Here is a 24,938-nt window from a genome sequence, read left to right as displayed (position 1 = left end):
CCCTGTGGTCCCATAGCAGGATGCACTCATTGCTTATAACATCACCTCAGAATTCCCACTTGCTTGTGTGCTTCTCAAGCCCAACGATTAAGGTTTTAAAATCTACGATTCCATTGCCACATTTTTGTAGTGCCTACCAGTTACTTATATATGTAGATTGGGTTCAATAAATATTACTTAAAGGAATGAATGCATGATTGCTTTGTGTGTTTGTGTATATGTATAAAAAGGCCTTAAATTATTTAAGTGGGTGAAACTAAGTTATAATTCTCCATAAGCAAAAGTTCACTGAGCAGAAATACTGTAAAATATCAAAGCAAAATCCAAAGAAGAAACATGTTCAAATCAGATTGAATATTTAAAATCTCCTCCCCTGATTTGGGTAGGACAATTTGTGATTAAGCTAGTCTTCATGTCATTTTCATAAACACTATAGTGTGCATTGGGTGTGTGTGTGTGTGTGTGTGTGTGTGTGTGTGTGTGTATGTATGTGTGTTTTGTATGATGATTTGAAATGGTCTTGTTAAGCTATTTTTTGAATTTAATACCCAGTTTTAAAAAGCAAACTAAAACCCTAAGCTACCTAGTCTTTACTATTCTAAAAATATGTTCCTTACTTGCTTTTCACAATCTTGATTTTATAAGACAACTTTAATACATTAACTGTTTAAATAAATGGGTAAAGATGAACTATATAATAAATGCCAGATTATAGAACTGAAATAAGCACTCTTATCTCTGACTTATAAAATACTCAGAATGATTTCAGTAGAAAATAGTTTGTTTAAAAAAAATGTCTCAGTTGTATGACCTTCAGCCCAAAGGTCTTAAGACAAATGTTTAACTCCAAAGGCATAAAATATCTGTATGACTTATGAATGCAATGACATTTTCAACATTAGCATAAGATTTGACCTTTGTGTCCAGTCTTCTGGGATGTGGAGTTTTAGCATGTTGGGTTTCTTTTTCTTCCTGTTTATTGTTCAAAAGCATACCTTGAAGCATAAACTGCAAGAATACAGCAGTTCAAAGACCAGAAAAGAACCCCTAAGAGCAGAACATAGCAGAGCAAAACTCAATTAAATTTTAACCTTTCAAACTTTAAAAGATCTGGAGTAGTTCCATTTTCTTCTTACCTGAATTAAATTGGATCCCTAAAGACACAAATAAAGATGCAAGGAAATATATTGGCAAAAACACAATTACATTCCAAGAACCAGGCTAAATTACAGCATACCTCATTTATTCACTGCAGTATAAATATATCCGTGTTTCACAAATTGGTATTTATTGATTCAACAACAAAAAGAGATTACATCTTCCATTTTGACAATGAGACTATGTTAGAATTGGAGGGAAAAAAATCATAAAATCTTAACTGTTAACTCTTTTAAGAAAGCATAATTCATGTGATACATGAGCATCAAAATCAGTTACATCAGAGCTACACATGATTGGCTTAATCCTTATCGTTCAAAATTATGTCTAGTACAAAATGATATTCAGGAAAGACAAACTTAATTAAATCTCGATGTAGTAAACAAATGTCACAATGTCTTTTTCTTCTATCACAAGCTACTAGTACTCAATGATAGTGCCAGATAGGGTCAAATTTTATAATAAAATTAATGTGGTCTTTCACTGAGGTTTTAGAAAAATGCTGTTAGAGAAATGTTCAAAAATATTTCACTTGGAAACATTTTCAGTAGCAGATATATTGATTTTATATACTTTACTAAGATATAAATTGTCATATTAATAGAGGTTTTGAAAGCCACATCTTGAGGATAAAAATTCTGAGAATGACATATCTTTTAAAAAATATTTAAAATATATTTTAAAACCAATATTGAATTACTACATCCTGTATTGACTTTACCTTTATAATTAGAAAGAAACTAGATATCTTCTTTGTTCTCAAAGTGGGATATCTTTGTTCAAACTCAGATTGCTGGGCTCCAGGCCCAGGATTTGAGGTTCATCAGCTCTGAAATTGGGCCTGAGAATTACAATGCTCCCAGAGTAAGCCAATGCACCTAATATGGGGACTACCACCCTTTGAAAACATCATTGGCTTATAATAACAAAGAAACAATTCTTCCAAATTATGAAAAAAATCCACATTCTATTTCTTGTTATATCCCTATATAATTACAATCTGGTAAAACTGTTATAAATGACACAGAGCAACTAATTTGATTAATTTTGCTTATGGGTTCACCAAAAATGCTCTGCAACTCCTATTTCTAAAGCATATTTTATATAAAAATAATGGGCAATTTTATCATCTTATGCCATATACCATACAGCTTTAGGAAAAGTTTGCATTTAAATCATTGAGTTTTGATTTTAAAATATGTAACCACATCAATCAAAAGACAGTCCTTGATACTATTTCCTATATAAATAAGTTAGGAATTTTTCCCCCCAATGGTTCTTGGAGGGAAAGTCACAGTTTCCTTAAGAGAAAAATGAGACATTTGGCATGGACAGTCAGGGACAGCCTTTCAGCCCCAGAGTGTCTCAGCTTGGGCTCTGTTAATTCATTCCGCCTTTGTCACAAAGAAGCTGGTGGCCACCCGATGTGGAAAAAGAGTAAATGTGTTGGAGGAACCAACCCAAAAGTCTATGGAAAAAGTGACCTTTCAGTTTGCCGATTATTAATAAACAGAGAGTTTCCTTGACTGCCTGGAGCATGTCTTTCAGCCCTCAGCTGTGCATGTATGTTTGATCCTTGAATATTAATTATATTGAAAGTCAAGGGATTATTCCTTTTTGGTTAAATAGAGAGATGATATGGGCGGTGACAGTCAGTGGAAAGATCAAGAGTAGAGTGTGGAATCCGTTGCTGTTCAGTAGCAAAATTAATAAATACCTGAAAGAAATAATGAAAATAATTGCTTATTTGTAAGTACAGTCTGTCCCTGGATTTCAATTATCAGAAGGGGAGAGAATGTCTCAGAACACTGCCAACACAGCCCCCAAATCTCTCAATCAGATAGCCATGCCATCCTCTCCTTCATTACCTTAAACATACAAATCTAGTCAGGATTCAACTCTGGGAATGATAAATATTTCTGGGTGCTTAATGAATTACCTGGAAATTCTCAATACCTTAAGTGTAGTTTCAGAAAGAAGTTGTGATATAGTTTTACATTTCTAGCACTCTTAGTCAACCAAGCACTTTTTGTTTCCCTTTTGTTAGTTATCATTCAGTTATAGTAGGGTCCAATTAATCTTTTAGAGACTGGGTAAAGTGGGGAAGGGAAGGTTAATAGTTTATGATTTGACTTACTGCATGTCCATTGTAATTATAAACAGATTGAAGTCCTAGGAATGTACACCTTCAGTGGGGGGCACATGGAAAACAAAGCTTCTAAGGCTCACCATCTTTATTAGAATTTTGTAAGAGTGGACAAGGTTAATTAAAAGAAATGTTGAGCTAGAGAAGTAATCTGACAAAATTTTTAAATTTCCTAGATGTGGTATGCCTGATGAGCATATCAAAATGCAACTTGCTGACTCATTCAAGGTACTATACCTGGTCCAGAGTGGTCTGATTAATAGAATAATGCTTGATGCTCAAGAAGGTCTTATTGTCCTCTAGAACTTTGAGCAAATCGGCCAAGCATCCCCATCTTTTTGGCACATGATACTCCAATAAATTAAGGCGCTGTCCCTAAGATCCAAAAAATAGAAAGTGTCATATGACAGGCAATCATTAAACAAAATTGATCACATTGCATTGAATCTCCAACTATACTCAGATATGTGCTTTTTTTTTTATCAAGTCACACACATCAGTACAAATGAGCTACTTAGCTTCACTTTGTGAGCCTCTAATGAATATTTATTGATGACAATTTACCAGGAGGCATATTTGATAAATGTCATTCACTTGGGTTGAATTGCTGTTCTGCCCCTGCTTTGACCCCCACTTTGCCATAAGCACAGGAAGGACCTCTTTAAAGAGTCAGAAGTTGCCTACAGATATTACAGAAGGAAGAAGTTAATGTGGCATAATAGAGGTATCTGGAAGTACCCTGAACTTCACTTCAGGACATGTGCTTATTAGCTCAGTTGCCCTCTCCACTAGCTGAGCAACTCTTGGCTTGATATCTAACCGCTCTGATCCCGTTTTCATGTATGCCAAGGGAGGCAGTGACAGCTATATTATAGGGCTGTTCAGAGTGGTACTAGAGCATGAATGGTAATGTTTTACACAGCAGGCTTCTTCCTTCCACCAAATGCTTGTTGTTGGAATAAGTAGGTAAGACTTATATTTTATGGACATGTTAGAAGTGATGATAATTTAGGATTACAGTTTTCCAAAAGAATTGTAGACAGTATTTCTAAAAATTTAATGTGCATAAAAATCATCTGGTCATCTGTTTAAAATGCAGATTCAGAAGGTTGGAACCTGAGATTCTGAATACCTAAATAATTCCCAGATATTCAAAATGCTGATGATCCTGGGACCACACTTAATTATATCAAGTTAAAAGAGGATTATGATCTCAATTATGGGGTTCTTCTTATGAAATAATACTGAAATCACGACAGATATAAATCTACTACAAATATAGGGAAGAAATTAATTTTTGCTACCTTCAAACCTGAACAAAATAAACTATGCAATAGAGTTGTGCCCACTGGTTAGAGGGGTGAATATATAATTCTAATCTTCTCTGTGAAATTCAACAAGAGACCAAGCAGGTGTTACTCCTCAGAGTGGCCAGGCAGTATAAGCTTATCCATGCTACTTTTGGTAGTAAAGCATGGAAAATATTCACATGAGGCCAAGATAACAGGGAGTAAGTTTATTATGACAGTGTAGAATAAAAACAGAAAAAAATACAAATGCATTTCGAAGGTATTTTCAGATTAAAAACAAAGACAATGCAGAATATTAGTCCTACCTTAAACTGAATTCCTGGAAAATGGAGCTTTAAGCAATCAGAAATAGTGCTTGGTTGATTTGCTTCCTCACACAGCCAAACTTTGACAGTGTAACCATCGCCAAACCTGAGAGTTGAATAAAATTAAAATATGGTTATTATTAGACAAATATATATTCTACATTGACCTAGGATGGGGAAATTCAAAGTCCATTTTCATAGAGAGTTAGAAAAAAAAGCCACTCTTCCAAATGGTTGCTATATTTTGGATTCTCAAAAATTTAATATAGATAAATTAATTGTAAGCCAGTTACACATTTACTGTCATCCATTTATATTGACACAGACACTGATTTAACTTAAGAAAAAAATCAGTAAGTCCTGGAATCAACCCCTACTCAATAAAGAGGGAAGGTGAAAATGCAAACCATGAAAGCAAAGTGCTGAGTTAGAGGATATCAGAGGCTGAGCTGGGAACTAGCCCTGAGAAGCATTATTGCTGGCCTTATTGCTTCAAGGTCTGTAATGATTAGAATGTGGCTGAGAGAAGATGAAAGGGAATGCATAAGTAATTTATGCAGGCACTTCTTTGTCTATTATGTAAAAGAATTCTCCCAATAGAATTTCAACCCAGGCACTGATTCTAACATTGCAGAGCTAAGGATGGTATTTCCACTGGTGCCTGAGCAATAACCCAAGGTTGAAGTCTTGAAGTCATACCTGGAGTGATCTCAAATAGTGGTCTCTAAGAATGTAAGGGGCTTTCAAAATCTTTTTGTGTTATTCTACTGCCTCATCCCAGATTCCTAGAACCATGTTGGGCACATTATAGCATCAGAATAAAGATTTCTTCAATAAACAAGTACTTGAAAGAACTATTATGACTTTTCTGTTTTGTTCACTGATACATTAATTTCAAGTATCAGACACAGTACCAGCATTTACTACCTAGCACAATACCTAGCACTGATAGATATTAATTTAGTGAATGAATGAATGAAAAAAATGGCTTGCCCCAAATCTTACAATAACCATTTACTTACAAAACATTGCTGGGGAAATGTATTGAATTTACATAAAGTTTCTCTAAGTAAGGTTGACCCCATGCACTTATTATAGTTTTATTATTTTTTTTTTAAGTCTATGTAGTGAAATCAAATTCCCCAGACAGTGTTTGGAACTGAGAATGGATCACCCTTAAGGGCACCCTCAGAGCTCCTTACCTGGGTTCTATTTTCCTATTTTCTATCTTGATTTCATGTTGTCAGTCATCATCCCCTGAGGTCTGTACATGGCCTTAACAATCTCCAACCTTTAAAATTGTGATTTGTAGTCTACAAATGGCTGGGAGATTTTTGAGAACATTGATAAATATACATGAAAGACTATAGAAATGCCTCTGCCTAACATCTATTTATCTCTCTCCAGGAATGTTTAGAGGCCAATAAACTGTGTCAAGTACATGAGATGTGTGCTCAGTGGCCGTTCCTCTTTTGCTCTATAGTGTCAGAGGCTGTGCTGCTAATTAACACAGATCATCCTGTTTGTCTTCTCCAAAGCCTCTACAGTGGGTTTATATATCAGTGCTTCATAAACGGAAGGGGCTTCCCAAGATGAAGTGCTGAGTTGCTGGAGCTTTGCAACTCCTCCTTGGGGGGTACTATGGTGTGTCTGGGTACAACACTGACTCCTGGGTGGAGTATTTGTGGCTGGAGATGTGTTTCTGATCTTGTGATTCTTAATATCTTGATAATGAGATGTAATATAGAATCTGCACTGTGGATGCTGGATCACAGGAGCCTGGGTTTAAATCCAGCTCCACCACATGCAAAATTTGTGACCCTAGAAAGTCAGGGAAACTTTCGAACCTCAGTAACCTCAGCTAGAAAATGAAGCTAGTAATAGTAGCTACCTGACAAGGTTGTTAGAAGACAGAAGGAATTAATCCTTGTGAATCATTTGGAAGGACATTTGGCACTGCATAAATATGTAAATAAATAAGTTTTAATATTTAGTTTCTGGGCAGGAAATTGCCAAAATAGAATCACATTCTATTTGGTGTGAGGAAGCACACAATGCATTTGGGAAACTTTGATGAAAGCAGATGAAATGATAGAACATGAGTTGGAAGCTCCACATGTAATACAATAGTGTGAGAGTCACTCATATTCTTTTTCACCATTAATAGAAATTGTAGGGGTTGGGGATGTAGCTCAGTGGTAGAGCTCCCACCTAACATGTGAAACGCCCTGGGTTCAAGCCCCAGAACTGAGAGAGGTGAGGGGAGAGAGGGAGGGAGAGAGGTAGAAACAGAGAGAGGGAGCAAGAAGTAGTTGTACTAGTAGTTGTTGTGGCCCTATAGGTGTATTTTTTAATGTATTTTGAAAAATTAATGCAAAATCCCAATAATTCTCTAACATTCTCTATAATCATATATGCATAATATTTAAAATTCATTCAAAACTGTTTCATGTGAACTAAAACACTTCAATCTTTACTATCAAGAATCCAAATTACACAAAAATAATACAGTTCTTAGGAAAAAAAAAAGAAATCAAGATAAAATATTCCTGAAATAGGTTGCAAATTTCTCAGGATTTCTCCAGAACAGTTAACAGGACATTTGGACATCAAATCATAAAACCATGGCATATTCAACCATTAAAGTAATCTTTGTAGATTATTAAATTCATTTATGATGCAAGTATCTAATTTATATCAGTTTTCTTTCTGCCTACAATCTACATATTCATGTCAATGATCTAAATTCCCTGAAGAATTTGATTCCTGTACTTTTCAGAGAGTAAAAGCTCTCAAAGTAGACAATGAGTCATTTTTTGATGTATTCACACATTGATCTAATGTTTCAATGTGTCTACATTAGTTGCACAGTCAGTGCTTAGATAAAGGTGAATAAATAGCAATAACTGCAGATGAAGGTGCTTAAGGGGAAAAATCTACAAATTTTTATGATACAATGTTTTGATATCACAAACATTACTTGTACTATATATAATAAAGGCTGAAATAGAAGCATGAGAAACATAGAAGCATAATATCAGACACACACACACACACACACACACACACACACACGTATTTTAAAAGCCAGACACTTCAAAAGCCACAGTGAGAAGAGCTTATAATGCAGCTGAAATGACATTCTTGAAAAATCAATTGTCTAGTTATATCAGAAATCAGTGAAGCTTTATATTCCTTGGCTTAAAACTCTAGTTACTAATATACTTCCCCCCAAAATCAGAAGTCAAAGATTACTGATAAATATGTTTATGTCAGCCTCAACCATTAAAAATATCTCTACAAAGAATTTGTGGTGATGATAAAAATGCCTATCATGTTATATTAAATATAGAGTTCAAAACAGAAAATTACTGACTCAGTATCATTCCAGGTATATAAATGTATGCCTAAAAATTCAGACTCAAATGAAATTCTAGGATGCTATCTAGAAAAGAGGAATGTCAGTATGACTGCTGATTATCTCTTTACCCTCTTCTGAATTCTAAAATAAGGAACACATACAATCAGCATACTACAGTGGTGCAGTGATATTAATGTTCATAGCAGCTCAATTCACAATAGCTAAACTATGGAACCAACCTAGGTGTCCTTCAATAAATGAATGGATAAAGAAAATGTGATATATATAATATATAGTACACAATATTATATCATATATATTATACATAATTATTATATGCATTATAATATATATTTATATATTATGTGTATAATAATTATATATTATATAATATATGATATAGTATATAGAATATATAATATATTTATTGTATATAATATAAATATAATGTATATAATATATCCAATGGAATATTACTCAGATTTAAAGAAGACTGAAATTATGGCATTTGCTGGTAAATGGACAGAGTTGAAGAATATTATGCTACATGAAATAAGCCAATCCCCCAAAAACTAAAGCTAAATGCTTTCTCTAATATGCAGATGCTAATTCACAATAACTGGGGCGGGGTACTAGAGAAGAACAGAACAACCTTAGATTAAGTAGAGGGAAGTGAAGGGAGGAGAGGGGAAGGGTTATGGGGATAGGAAGGATAGTAGAATGAAACAGACATTATCACTTTAGGTATATACACTTTATGTATATACTTTATGTGTACATGTTATAAAATCATATGACCAATGCAATTTTATAACATGTACACTTGAAAAAAATGAGAAATTATATTCCATCTATGTATGATGTATCAAAGTGCATAAATGCATTCCACTGTCATGTGTAACTAAAACAAATAAGAAATTTAAAAAGAAATGGACATGGTTCATAAAAGAAGAAATCAGACATGTTGATGTGCTATACTCAACAATAGCATTATAATTTCTGATTTTAAAATCATTTATTTAGGGGGACCCAACATGGCGCCGGCGAGGAGGCATCACTTTCAATGCCTCCGCAGTAACGGGATCAGAGAGACCCATTAATACACCTACATGCGACCTGCTGAGAAACTTCTAGCAAAATTCTGCTGAAAGGAGACCTGCCGGGAATTAGTAAGTCTATTGGAGGGGTCAGTTTGTCCCAGACGAGTGAATCTTGGCAATGCGGAGCAGGGGCACAGTCCCGCCGGCCGCCGCCGAACGACACCCCCCCCCCCCGCCCGCTCGTGTGAACAGCTCCCGCCCACCAGGCTCTGTGAAAGGCCTCGCCCACACGGCAAACGGGCCCCACTCTTTGAACAGCCCTGCCCGCACGGAGGAATCAGGAGTGGCACGGTACCCGCAGCACGGAACTCCCGGCTACCGCTACCACCAGTGCTGACAACTGAGGTCTCTTGCACCAGCTTCTGGGGGCGTGGCTACCAGAGGGCAAGCAAATTCGCTGGGGGTTCTCAGCCCCAAGCTCTACAAACTTAGGGTCCAAGGGAATGGCAAACAGGGAGAATGTGCCCAGGCGTTCATGAAAACAGGGCTCACAGGAGCAGCAGACCTGGCGTGTAGCCAGTATTGTGGTGAGCGTCACCAGTGAGCGGGGCCTAGCTCGAGGGAAAGTGGGGAAGTGACTAGACACAAGAGAAGGCCCTAGGCACTCAGGATTGGAGACCCGCCCAGTCTGGGAGGAAGAGGGGCTGCACAGTGACTGGCTCCCACCTACTGAGAGGAGAAGCTTGGCCCGGTGGGCACAGCTCCACCTACTGGAAGAATAGTGAATCGAACTCTAAGACTGCATTTATTAAATTTTTGTTGTTATTGTTGTTGTTGTTGTTTTAAAAAAAAATTTTAATTCATTTTACTTTATTTTATTTTTTAATATTAATTTTCATTTTTATTATTACTATTATTATTTTTAATTATTTTTAATTTTCTTTTTTCTCTTTCTTCTTTTCTTCTGTCTTTTCATTTCTTTTCAATTCTCTTATTCCCCTTTCCTTGAATTCTACCTGCTTACTCTCATTCTCTTTGGTGACTTCTTCCCTTCCCTTCTAATACCTTTCCTCCCAAGCATCAAATAAATTTATAGGAGTAAACAGTAACTCAGCAGTCAAACAGAACAAGAAGCAACAAGAGCAGCATGAAAAAGCAAGGAAGGAAAGGAGTACAAACAATGCAGGACAGCCTAAATATTCAGGAGGATATAGAGTCATCAGAAAAATGGTCAAATAAAGAACTCAAGGAATACCTTAGATTGATGGAATGGAACCTTAAAGAGGATACGAGACAGCAAATTCAAGCAGCAAAAGAACACATTGAGAATGAATTACATAAACAGATAAAGAAGTTAAGCATCTTTATCAGGAGATAGAGATTATAAAAAAGAATCAAACAATAATCTTAGAAATGAAGGAAATTATAAACCAAATTAAAAACTCAAATGAGAGTATTACTAATAGAGTAGAGCAAGTAGAAGCCAGAACGTCAGATAATGAAGACAAAATATATCATCTTGAAAAGAGTCTAGCCAACTCAGATAGGCTGGTTAAAAATCACGAGAGAAACATCCAAGAGATATGTGATAACATAAAAAAACCAAATTTAAGAGTCATCGGGATAGAGGAAGGTATAGAGATTCAAACCAAGGGAATGAGTAACCTGCTACATGAAATAATTACAGAAAACTTTCCAGAAATAAAAAAGGAAACAGATATACAAATTGTAGATGCATACAGGACACCGAGCATATAAAATCACAGTAGACCAACGCCAAGACACATTGTTATGAAGATATCCAATATACAGAACAAAGAGAAAATATTAAAAGCTAAAAGAGCAAGGAGGCAGATTACATTCAGGGGTATACCAATAATGTTAACAACTGATTTTTCATCACAGACGCTGAAAGCGAGAAGATCCTGGAACAATGTATTTCAAACACTGAGAGACAATGGATGCCAAACAAGAATTCTGTATCCAGCAAAATTAAACTTCAGGTACGACAACGAAATAAAAATCTTTCATGATAAACAAAAGCTAAAAGAATTTGCAGCCAGAAAACCAGCATTGCAAAGCATCTTTAGCAAAACACTACATGAGGAAGAAATGAAAAACAATAACAAAGCCAACAGTGGGAAGTACCTCAGTAAAGACAGACGGAGGGGGGAAAGCTAATCATGGAGAAACAAACTAAATTAAAAAAAAAGAGAGAGAGAGATGAATAATCAAACATGGCTGGAAGTACAAACCATATATCAATAGTAACCCTAAACGTTAATGGTTTAAACTCTCCAATAAAGTGACATAGGCTGGTAACATGGATTAAAAAAACAAATCCAACAATATGCTGCCTCCAGGAGACACATCTGACTGGAAAAGACATACACAGGCTGAAGGTGAAAGGTTGGGAAAAAATATACCACGTACACAGTCCTCGCAAGCAAGCAGGGGTGGCCATCCTCAAAATCAACTTCAAGACTAAGTTAATACAAAGGGATAAGGAAGGATATTATATACTGTTAAAAGGAACCATTCACCAACAAGATATAACAATTATCAATATTTATGCACCAAATAATGGTGCTGCGACGTTCATAAAACAAATTCTCCAAGTTCAAGAATCAAATAGACCACAACACAATAATTATGGGGGACTTCAACACACCTCTCTCACCATTGGAAAGAGCCTCCAAACAAAAGATGAATAAAGAAACTATAGAACTCAATATCACAATCAATAACCTAGACTTAACTGACATATATAGAATATATCAACCATCATCAAGTGGATATACTTTTTTCTCAGCAGCACATGGATCCTTCTCAAAAATAGACCATATATTATGCCATAGGGCAACCCTCAGTAAATATAAAGGGGTGGAGATAATACCATGCATTTTATCTGATCATAATGGAATGAAACTGGAAATCAATGATAAAAGAAGGATAGGAAAATCCTATATCACATGGAAAATGAACAATATGTTACTGAATGATCAAGGGGTTACAGAAGACATAAAGGAGGAAATCAAAAAATTCTTAGAGATAAATGAAAATACAGACACAACTTATCGGAATCTATGGGACACAATGAAAGCAGTTTTAAGAGGGAAATTCATCGCCTGGAGGTCATTCCTCAAAAAAAGGAAAAACCAACAAATAAATGAGCTCACACTTCATCTCAAAGCCCTAGAAAAGGAAGAGCAAAACAACAGCAAATGCAGCAGAAGGCAAGAAATAATTAAAATCAGAGCGGAAATCAATGAAATTGAAACAAAAGAAACTATTGAAAAAATTAACAAAACTAAAAGTTGGTTCTTCGAAAAAATAAATAAGATTGACAGACCCTTATCCATGCTAACGAAGAGGAGAGAGAACTCAAATTACTAACATACGGGAAGAAAAAGGCAATATCACAACAGATCCTACAGAAACACAGAAGACAATTAGAAATTATTTTGAAAACCTATATTCCAATAAAATAGAAGATAGTGAAGACATCGATAAATTTCTTAAGACATATGATTTGCCCAGACTGAGTCAGGAGGATACACACAATTTGAACAGACCAATATCAATGGATGAAATTGAAGAAGCAATCAAAAGACTACCAACCAAGAAAAGCCCAGGACCGGATGGGTATACAGCGGAGATTTACAAAACCTTTAAAGAAGAATTAATACCAATACTTTTCAAGTTATTTCAGGAAATAGAAAAAGAGGTAGCTCTTCCAAATTCATTCTATGAGGCCAACATCACATTGATTCCAAAACCAGACAAAGACACCTCAAAGAAAGAAAACTACAGACCAATATCTCTGATGAACCTAGATGCAAAAATCCTCAATAAAATTCTGGCGAATTGGATACAAAGGCACATCAAAATAATTGTGCACCATGATCAAGTAGGATTCATCCCTGGGATGCAAGGATGGTTCAATATACAGAAATCAATAAATGTTATTCACCACATCAATAGACTTAAAGATAAGAACCATATGATCATCTCGATAGACGCAGAAAAAGCATTCGACAAAGTACAGCATCCCTTTATGTTCAAAACATTAGAAAAACTAGGGATAACAGGAACTTACCTCGACATTGTAAAAGCTATTTATGCTAAGCCTCAGGCTAGCATCATTCTGAATGGAGAAAAATTGAAGGCATTTCCTCTAAAATCTGGAACAAGACAGGGATGCCCTCTATCACCACTTCTATTCAATATAGTTCTCGAAACACTGGCCAGAGCAATTAGACAGACGAAAGAAATTAAAGGCATAAAAATTGGAAAAGAAGAACTTAAATTATCACTATTTGCAGATAGCATGATTCTATACCTAGCAGACCCAAAAGGATCTACAAAAAAACTACTAGAACTAATAAATGAATTCAGCAAAGTGGCAGGATATAAAATCAACATGCATAAATCAAAGGCATTTCTGTATACCAGCGACAAAACTTCTGAAACGGAAATGAGGAAAAACACTCCATTCACAATATCCTCAAAAAAAATAAAATACTTGGGAATCAACCTAACAAAAGAGGTGAAAGATTTATACAATGAAAACTACAGAACCCTGAAGAGAGAAGTAGAAGAAGATCTTAGAAGATGGAAAAATATACCCTGATCATGGATAGGCAGAACTAACATCATCAAAATGGCGATATTACCAAAAGTTCTCTATAGGTTTAATGCAATGCCAATCAAAATCCCAATGGCATTGCTTGTAGAAATACATAAAGCAATCATTAAATTCATATGGAAAAATAAAAGACCCAGAATAGCAAAAGCAATTCTAAGCAGGAAGTGTGAATCAGGCGGTATAGTAATACCAGATTTCAAACTATATTACAGAGCAATAGTAACAAAAACAGCATGGTACTGGTATCAAAACAGGCGGGTGGACCGATGGTACAGAATAGAGGACACAGAGACTAATCCACAAAGTTACAACTATCTTATATTTGATAAAGGGGCTAAAAACATGCAATGGAGGAAGGATAGCATCTTCAACAAATGGTGTTGGGAAAACTGGAAATCCATATACAACAAAATGAAACTGAACCCCCTCCTCTCACCATGCACAAAAGTTAACTCAAAATGGATCAAGGACCTTGATATCAAATCAGAGACTCTGCGCCTGATAGAAGAAAAAGTTGGCTCCAATCTACATATTGTGGGGTCGGGCTCCAAATTCCTTAATAGGACACCCATAGCAGAAGAGTTAATAGCAAGAATCAACAAATGGGACTTACTTACACTAAAAAGTTTTTTCACAGCAAGAGAAACAATAAGAGAGGTAAATAGGGAGCCTACATCATGGGAACAAATTTTTACTCCTCACACTTCAGATAGAGCCCTAATATCCAGAGTATACAAAGAACTCAAAAAATTAGACAATAAGATAACAAATAACCCAATCAACAAATGGGCCAAGGACCTAAACAGACACTTCTCAGAGGAGGACATACAATCAATCAACAAGTACATGAAAAAATGCTCACCATCTCTAGCAGTCAGAGAAATGCAAATCAAAACCACCCTAAGATACCATCTCACTCCAGTAAGATTGGCAGCCATTAGGAAGTCAAACAACAACAAGTGCTGGCGAGGATGTGGGGAAAAGGGTTCACTTGTACATTGCTGGTGGGACTGCAAATTGGTGTGGCCAATTTGGAAAGCAGTATGGAGATTCCTGGGAAAGCTGGGAATGGAACCACCATTTGACCCAGCTATTGCCCTTCCCGGACTATTCCCTGAAGACCTTAAAAGAGCGTACTCCAGGGATACTGCCACATCTATGTTCACAGCAGCACAATTCACAATAGCTAGACTGTGGAACCAACCCCGATGCCCTTCAATGGATGAATGGCTTAAAAAAATGTGGCATCTATACACCATGGAGTATTACGCAGCACTATAAAATGACAAAATCATGGAATTCGCAGGGAAATGGATGGCACTAGAGCAGATTATGCTTAGTGAAGCTAGCCAATCCCTAAAAAACAAATACCAAATGTCTTCTTTGCTATAATGAGAGCAACTAAGAACAGAGCAGGGAGGAAGAGCAGGAAGAAAAGATTAACATTAAACAGAGACATGAGGTGGGAGGGAAAGGAAGAGAAAAGGGGAATTGCATGGAAATGGAGGGAGACCCTCATTGTTATACTAAATTACATATAAGAGGTTGTGAGGGGAATGGGAAAATAAACAAGGAGAGAAATGAATTATAGTAGATGGGGTAGAGAGAGAAGATGGGAGGGTAGGGGAGGGGGGATAGTAGAGGATAGGAAAGGCAGCAGAATACAACAGTTACTAGTATGGCATTATGTAAAAATGTAGATGTGTAACCGATGTGATTCTGCAATCTGTATTTGGGGTAAAAATGCGAGTTCATAACTCACTTGAAGCTAATGTATGCTAATGTATGAAATATGATATATCAAGAGCTTTGTAAGGTTTTGAACAACCAATAAAAAAAATAAAATAAAAAAATAAAAAATAAAATCATTTATTTAGGAAGCTTTCATTATATTATTTCTAAAAGTCAAATTCAAAACTTTTTGGCATAAAAGCTAATGTTTTTTAAAGTGCATAATATTTTCATTAGGTGTCTGCAATATACCCACTTATTCCCATCATCTGCACCATAAGAAATCTACACACACACACACACACACACACAAACACACCTTGATATGTGGTGCCACATAAATATCCGAGTGTGAAACATCTTTACAAATGGCTTTCTCCATCCCTCACAAGTGAGAATAGAGCACAGAGGTAATAGGACCTCAGAGGTTTCACATAAGCTCCCCATGAGTATGTGTGTAACGGTGTCTCCCAGGAGATATGGGAGCCTGATGCTTCATATCACATCAGTGTGATTCCCCAGTTTCCTGCCTGACCATATCACATCCACTCACAGGCTGGTACCCCTGCAGTATGCCAAATGTCAATGATCCATCCTCAATAACTAAATTACAGTTGTCTGTCTCTGGGTGGATGTGGGGTGTGAAAGAAAGAAGCGACCCTGAGGAAAGGTGGCTGAATGTTGGGTAGAAAGCAAACATTATATGAGCCTCTATAGCTAGTATATATCTGTATGAGCTACTTCCTTATGGTCGTGTCAGTCCTCTGAGAGGACTGCTCTGCTATAGATGAAGGACCCAGGAGAGACAGCTGAGGACAAGAGCTCTGCCATGCATCTGCTGAGAGTGAGGCATCAAGCCCAGGTTATCCCATGTAATCCTCCAGGATTTTGACTTCACTATCTTCATCTCTATTTTCAGACATGAAATGGAATCTCATGTGGTCAGAGAACTTACTCAGTTCATGCAACTCAAAGGTAATGGAGGGAGGCTCAATTGCAATGCTAATGAGCTGAACTGGAAGCTCTAGCCTGTGGCATTCCTCATCTGAAGGTTCATGCTCATGCCCTCTTTCTATTACCACCCATGATTTCATCAGTGAGTTCATCTTATGCTCTGCGACCACCTGTGTGCTTCTCCCAGGAGATGTCAGCTCCTCTTTATAAAATGTAAAATTCTGGGACCCAAAGAGGTTGGTAAGGTTTTCACTGTCACTCAGCTTATTACCTGGCAGAGTTGGGAATGACTGATGCTCACTCCTTAAGACTTCTTTTCATCAGTGCTGCCTTTATAATTTCTAACTTTGTGTAAGTTTAATTTGGAAAAGTTTCTAATCATAGTATATGCAAATAAGAGTGACTGGGAGGATTATAGATCCAAGGTGTTAACATAAAAAGCCTCTGACAAATAACAAATAATAGTGAAAACAAAATAAAAGTGTTTGGCAGCTGGTATCAGCATTCCTCCTGGGGAAGAAAGAAATCATCTTTGAAAAGAACCTCAATAAGCTTCTGAATTCACAGACAAGATCATATGGATGGACGTGCTACACTGTACCAAAAAAAAAAAAAAAAAGCTGGAGCCATGTTGACATACATCTCTTCATGAAGGTTTTTCTTTGTAGCCAGAAGTGTCACATCCTTAAATGATTTCCCCGGCCATAGGTAAGAATTAAGAATTTGGGTTTTAATCACTGTCACCAGGAAAGTCAAAAGACCTTCTCCAAACTCAGGAGGTGATGACACCTTTAAGACTGAAAGCCTTTGACTCAAAAGCTCCACCCTCAGCTCCACCCACAGGCTGTTGGGGACCTAACTGCTACTTTCCCCTCTGACTTCACATCCAAGATCATTCTTCATGCCACCCACACCCGACTTCCATTCCTCGTCCATCCAGATCACTTGTTCAGGGCTCAGTTGAGAAAGGCCCTAGTCCAGAGGGGAGGCCTCTGCCTTGGAGCTGGGGTTGCCTGTGTATCCAGGCGAGTGCAGCCTCCTCTGAGTCACCAGCTGCCATGGCTTAGTAAGAGAACACAGGCCCCACAATGAACATGCTACAAAACAGCACCATTTCTTAAAGTAGACAAGTCAAGTGCCCGATCATCCTGAAGGATGAGACCCAGAGATTTTTCTACCACTGACCCTGACACCCCTCTGGGTGTCCAGTTCATATGTGATAAAGTAATGGGTGGATTTAATTCTGTGTTCAGAGTTTGGTGTAATGGGAACAATATTTTTTTTTCTTAAGAGCAGCAAAATGTATACTCTTGTTTTTCTTTCTTTTTTTTTTTTTTTAAGAATAATCAAAAGGGACCATTTGAAATCATGGGGCAACAGTCAAGTCAGCTGGACAGGAAACAAAGGGTACTCATCTCTAGCATCATTCCATTTCCACCCACCACACGAGCCAGTAGAGCATTGTGTCTTCACACAACAGCTGTAAGATTCACTCTGTCTCTTATGTTTTGTGTATGTATGTGGTCTTTGAACATTTTCCTTCATTTTAGAAATACTCTAGAATCGAGATAGACAAACGATACCTTTTAAAGCTGACAATATTACGAGGGTGATTTTCTATATTTTCCCATCTTGACAACTGGGCATTTCTTCTATTTTTCTTGCTTTCATTTTTAAAGACAAAGTTGGCATATAACTATAATGATTATCCATGAAGTTGAAATCCTGACACCATGATATCCCTCCTGACTAACAACAGACAAAATTTGCTCAGAACGTGGAGGATTTCCTCAAGTTTCCTTACTGTTGAAATAGATCATGTGATTTTCTGTTAACAATAGCAAAACGGAGCCTCATGCATTTGTACCACTCCTTTTGCATAAAAGTGAGAGTTTGTAATATACTAAAAAATGATTTCAAGACTCAAGCTGGTTCACTTTTGTAGGAAGCCTCTTAAGCCATCTGAGAACAAACAAAAGGAGCTCCAGTGGTCTTATTCTTTAGGAATCCATGCACAATCCCCACAGAAGCTTAGTAAGAGAACATAGGCCCCACAGTGAATATGCTACAAAACAGCACCATTTCTTAAAGTGAACAAGTCAAATGCCTGATCATCAAAGGCAAAGGCATTTCTGGGATCCGAGTGTGCACCCATTCTGGATGACAGAAATACAAGAGGAGAAGAGGGTTTAGGAATAGGAACTGTTTCTTGTTAGCTACCTCAAGTCCTTTCAAATCAGATGTGAACAGCAGCCACTAAACTATTGTTCTCACACTGCAGTAACTCTGGAGAGGCAATGGGATCTAAAGTAGTCAATCTCTTCCTGATTTCTTCTCTGAGCCCATGAATGTCATTATGAATTCACCCCATGGAGGAAACCATGGCAATCCACTTTCTAGCTTGATGAGTGCTGCCCGTGGAGAAGCTCAAAGTACTTTATGAGTGAGAGCCGAGAAGGAAAACACCATCATGGAAATGAGGAACCTTCCAAGCCAGCACGCCTGCTCAGCCGCCATCTGTGCAGAGATGGAAGCTCTGCAAGGTATTTCCTGAGGGAGGGGCATGTTCTGCGACAGGCACATAATAAGCAAAGACTTCATTCTGTTTCATCATCATTTAAAGCTTTTGTAAGGACATGGTCTTTCTGGAAGACTGGACTAAAACTTTTTGACTTGGCTTTCAGAGGTTTCACAAAAATCTTTATGGATTCAAGTCAGATTCCATGTAATATGGTTTATATTTTAAACCCCTTTAAAAAAATAACGCAATAATAAAAATACATACTTGTTTAGGCAGAAAAGAATGGCTTTAAGGAGTAGCCTTACTCCTGTTGTTGAGGAGAGATCTTGATAAGCTACACTCTGGTTAAAAGGCTCTGGGCTTAAATGGGGTAGGGACATTTGAGCTAGCTCTCAGGTCAAGAATTATATATGGGCAGCCAGGAAAGCTGAAAGGAAGGCAGCAAAGAATCAGAGTGGGGTCAGGTGAATGGAAAATACAGAGCTTGCCAATTTCTTCCTTCTTTCAACCCACATTCAAAGCCACCAGAAAATTACTAAATTCACAGAATTATTTAGAAAAATGCCTTTACGGATGCATAACTTGACTGGCAGGGCTCCCTGGGCCAGGCAGTAGACATTCAGGTGAAACCATGCAGGTAAGAAGAGAGAGCAAGACACACAGACCAGCACATCAGGAACTCAGAGCCCTTGAGCCAAGTCCTGGACTCTTATTGGCATGAAATCAGGCATGTTTTCCTAAATCTACCATGTGCAGGACAGACTCTTGTGATAGCTGAGGTAGAAAAATAAATCATTTAAGTGGATCATTATTCTGGATCCCTCCAAATAGTAGTTAAAATTTTGAGCAATTACAACAGGGAAAAATCAGCTTTTCTACACTATGGTGTGTGAATGTGTAAACTAAAAGCAACTAACTCCTTACAAACAATTGTGTAGGAATGATTTCTTGGATAAAGTATGGTCAAAAGATTGGTCCTTTTTCTTAAACAATGTCATTTAATCTTTCAAATGTACCTTGGTAGGTAATAAACTATAAAAGCTTATAATAATGAGAAAAAAGCAGGGGCCATTAGAAACTAGACATTTAAAGTGGTATCAGAAGCAATGGACCTGAGTACAGTCTCTTTAGGTGCACGTATAAAACCAGCTTGAAATGAATATAAATAGATGTTTTCAACAGATATTGGCCAGACTTCAAGCAGAACTTTGTGAAGAACTCTGCAGATCAATTCCCCCAGGAGACTGGTAAACATTATAAAATAGTGAGCATCTAAAAATCTGTTAAAAATAATCTTTTTAAATGTTTTTATCAGTGTATTATAAACTATAACTATACAATATTATATAGTAATACTATATATTATATATAACATTGTAATTATACTATCATGCATGTTAGTACATTGTAGTTATACTATAATTGCGGTTCATTTTGACATAATCATATGCATGCATGGAACATAATTTGCTCCACTTCAGTCCCTAGTGGTTCTTTTTGCCCACCCTCTTCCCTCCCCTGGCTCACTTCCTCTATTGTATTGGTCTTCTTTCTATTCCTTTATAGTTTTTTCTTTTTTTTAATTGGTGCTTTAGAGCTGTACATAAGGGAGAATTCACTGTGGCATATTCCACATCTACATAGCATTCACACACAGCAAGAGAAAGAAATGTGTTTTTTTTTTTGTTTGTTTGTTTTGTTTTTTTAATCCACTAAAACTGAGTAGATGGCAATAGGCTGTGGCATCTGAAACAAGACCTCCAACCTCCCAGCTCAGAGAAATAGAAACTCTACTCCACACTGGTGTATCCAAGAACACAGGAATCCCTCTTCCCTTCCTCCCACCCAGTGGGCTGTCTACTTCCCTTTGTCCACCCAGCTTCACCTCATGAGCTACAGTCTTAAATTAGGTAAGGAATGCTGAGAATACTGGAAAAAGCAAGCTGGGAAAATCTGAAGCTGCACACCTCCCCTCTCCAATACATACATACTTAGCTCCCAGTATGGGGATGTCCTAAAGAAGCATGGCATTGCCCCCCTTCCTTCTCCCAGAGATGTGGTTTGGATATTTTGCCTTGAAAGAGAAACCAGATATAAAAGAGATAATCCCTAACGTGTTCCCAAAGGCATTGACTACATTTGCATAGGGTATGCTGCAAAGTTCAAGCATAAAGCTGCTCTTAATAACAGTGGAGAATGTAGTTAAAGACCACTAAGTGGAAATAAATAGGTTCATTGGAGATAGAGGCTGTCAACTTTGCCAGAGAGAACCAAGGGAGACAGCTGGGAGGAGTCCTCCTGCAATCAGAATAAACCCCAAATGTGGGTCTTGGGAACTAGCACTTTAAAGGAGCTTGAATTTGACTGGATTCATCTGTAGAGTGTTTTCTCTGGTGAAAACAATTGAGGACTCACTGAATATTAATAGCTGAGCTCTACTAGAACAAATAGAAGCAGTTACAAGGAAATTACAAGATGCTTAAGATGAATGGAAATAAAAACACAAGGTCTGAAATCATAGAACGCAGCTAAAATTGTACTTGGAGGAACATTTATAGCAGTAATGCCTATAAGAAAAGATATTAAACGTCAGAAAACAATTACCTAACCCTATACCTTAAAAGATGCAAAAGAGAAAAGCAAAATAAACCTAAAGCAAAGAGAATAAAGGGAAAAATAAAGAGTGGGACTAATGAGAACAAGAATTATAAGAACAATAGAGAAAAATCAATTAAATCAAATATGGCTATGGAGTTCTGGAAGGATATATAGAATATAGCTATAAAAACAAAACTGGCAAATATTTAGCTTAATTGATGAAGAAAGGAGACTCCAATTCCTAGAACCAGAAACAAGGGGCATGACTACTGACAGTATAAAATCAAGCCATCCTAAATAGTTGCTCTGTTGAATTCTACCAAAGGTTTTAAGAAATGCCAGTTCTCTGGCACACACCTGTTTAAGAATATCAAAGAGCTTTCCATGATAAAAACAATAACCAAACTAGGAAAAGGAGGAAACTTCCTTAGCCTCATTAAGGGCATCTACAAAACCCCACAGAACACATAATACTTTATGGTGGAAACCTGGATGCAGCTATCACCACTGTCGCCCCAGGCTGTGTTTTCACTTCCTGTGCTCTGGGAAAATTTAAATGAAAGGTGCCAGAAATAAACAATTTGCAAGTTTTAAATAACTTGCATTATACTGTAAACTTAGAACTATTTGATATCACTGTTATTGTTGTTAATCTCTTACTGTGCCTGACATGAATTAAGCATGATCACAGGTGTATATGTGTATAGAAAACATACTACAGTAGTTTTCAGTCTGATTTCATACACTCCCTGGGTGTCTTGAAATATGCCCCCACCACACACAGCTAAGGGTGGATGACTCTCCCTTCTGGTAGGATGTCTACTCTTAGAACTTCTGTTCAGCCTTGTTCTAGATGTTCTAACTGGGGCAATTATGCCAGAAAACAACAACAAAAAGACAAACAAATAAAAGTCACTCAGACTCAAAAATGGAAATAAAACCGCCTCTACTCACCAATGACATGATTGCCTACATAGAAAATCCCAAGGAATACACTAAAAAACTTAAAACTAATAGCAAATTCAGCAAGGTTGTAATATACACAATTAAAACTCAAAAATGAACTGTATTTTTATGTACTTGCAATGAACAATCCAAAAAATGAAATTGAGAAAAATATTCTTTTTCTAGCAACATAAATTAAACAAAATATTTTGGATTAAATTTAACAAGAAATGCATACAACTTATACTCTAAATTAATAAAAAGACTTTTCAAAAGAAATTAAAGATCATCTAAGCAAACAAACATTCCAGGTTCATGAATTGAAAGACTTAATATTATTGAGATGGCATGCTCTCCAAATTGACCCACAGATACAATATCAGAATCCCTGTTGACTTTGTTATAGGAATTGACAAGCTGATTTTAAAATGCATATGGAACATCAAGGGACCCAGAATGGCCAAAACAATTTGTAAAATAATAAAGTTGGAGAATTCCCCTGATTTCAAATCTTACTACAAATCAACAGTGCAAAAGACAGAGTAGTACAGGAAACAGGAGCCACATGTAGGTCAAGAGGTTAGAACTAAAAGTCCAGAATTAAACCCTAGGGTCTATGATCAATTGGATTTTGCAAGGGTGCCAAGATCATTCAATGGGGAAAAAATAATTTTTTCAATAGGTGTTTCTGGGAAGACTAAATAATCATGTGTAAAAGAATGAAGTTTGGCCTGAACTTCAACAAAAAATAAATAAATTACTCAAAATTAATCAAAGACCTAAGGGAAGTGATAAAACTATAAAACTTTCAGAAGAAAATGTAAGGGAAAATCTTCATGACCTTGGATTTGGCAAAGGATTATCAAATATAACATCAAAAATGCAAAGGAAAGAAAAATATATATTAACTAGGTTTCATCAAAATTAAAAATATTTGTGCTTTAAAAGACACTATCTAAAATGTGAAAAGAAAACTCACAGAATGGAAACATATCTGATAAGGGATACTACATTTAAAATACATATAAATATAAAATTATATTTATATAAATAAAAATATAAACTAACAACTTATAGTTATATTTTAAGTATATTTATATTTTTATTAGCCTTATTTATGTAGCATATAAATTGTATTATATTTATATTGTCATTCAACTCAATAATAAAAAGATAAATAACACAATATAAAAATGATGAAGTATCTGAATAATCATTTCATCAAGGACTATACACATGGTAATACACACGCACATAAAAAGATGTTCAACATTAGTTGTCAGAAAAATGCAAATCAAAACCACATTATAATCCCATGTCACACCCACTAGGATAGCTAAATTAAAAATTTAGATTAAAAACAAGTGATAGCAAGGATGTAGAGAAGCTAGAGCACTCAATCACAGATGGTGGAAATGTAAGAATGATGCAGCTGATTTGAAGAATGTTCTAGCAGCTCTTCATAGGCTCCCCACAGGACCCAGCAAGCTCACTCCAGCTATACACTCAAGAAAATGAAAAACCTACATCCACAAAAAAAGTTGTACAAGAATGTTAATAGCAGAAATATTCACAATAGTCAGATGTCCACTCAAGGATAAATAAAACAGGTATTATTCATCCATAAAAAAGACAAAATACTGATCCATATTAAAATATGGATGCACCTTAAAATATCATGTTTAATGAAAGCAGTCATTCCCATAATATCACATACATATGATTCCTTTTATATGAAATGTCAATAAGAGACAAATCCCTAATGCCAGAAAACAGATTTGCATTAGCTTGGGGCTGAAGGAAATGGGAAAACAGAAGAATCAGAGCCAAAGAGACAGCATATGCTTTTAACGTGGTGAAAATGTTCCAAAATTGACTTCAGGGGCAGATGTACATATTTGTCAATATATTAAAAACCACAAAAGTATAAACTTTACATAGGCGAATTACACAACCTATGAAATAAAGCTATTAAAAACAAAGAACACGTCCAAGATTTTTAAAAATAGATTATAAAACTTTTGGAGATTGGTAGGATGTAAATATGGTCCTAAGTCTTTACTGCTTCTGACACCCATGCCCGTCACATGTAACCATGGGGTGCTTTTCCACTTGGATGTGACCCCCTACCTACTCTTCTTGGGAGGGCTAGCCATGACATGATATGGCTGAAGGGATATGAGCAGGTACGATGCCACTAGCCCCATGAACCACACTTATG

At 36.5% G+C, this 24,938-nt stretch overlaps 1 protein-coding gene across 1 annotated transcript in view; it reads right to left on the bottom strand.

Annotated features, from left to right (window-relative positions):
- Nucleotides 1-2,779: 2,779 nt before the first annotated feature.
- Abca13 (ATP binding cassette subfamily A member 13) overlaps nt 2,780-24,938 on the bottom strand; it is a 427,810-nt gene continuing 405,651 nt past the window's right edge. Inside the window, exons 60-62 of the mRNA XM_076864534.2 lie at nt 4,920-5,025; nt 3,542-3,679; nt 2,780-2,875 (exon numbers count right to left, since the gene is read on the bottom strand). Coding sequence (XP_076720649.2) covers nt 2,780-2,875; nt 3,542-3,679; nt 4,920-5,025 — 340 coding nt within the window. The remainder of the gene's footprint in view (nt 2,876-3,541; nt 3,680-4,919; nt 5,026-24,938) is intronic.

Source organism: Callospermophilus lateralis, chromosome 1, assembly GCF_048772815.1.
Source record: "Callospermophilus lateralis isolate mCalLat2 chromosome 1, mCalLat2.hap1, whole genome shotgun sequence".
Taxonomy (NCBI): domain Eukaryota; kingdom Metazoa; phylum Chordata; class Mammalia; order Rodentia; family Sciuridae; genus Callospermophilus; species Callospermophilus lateralis.
This window is presented reverse-complemented; position numbering and strand designations above follow the sequence as displayed.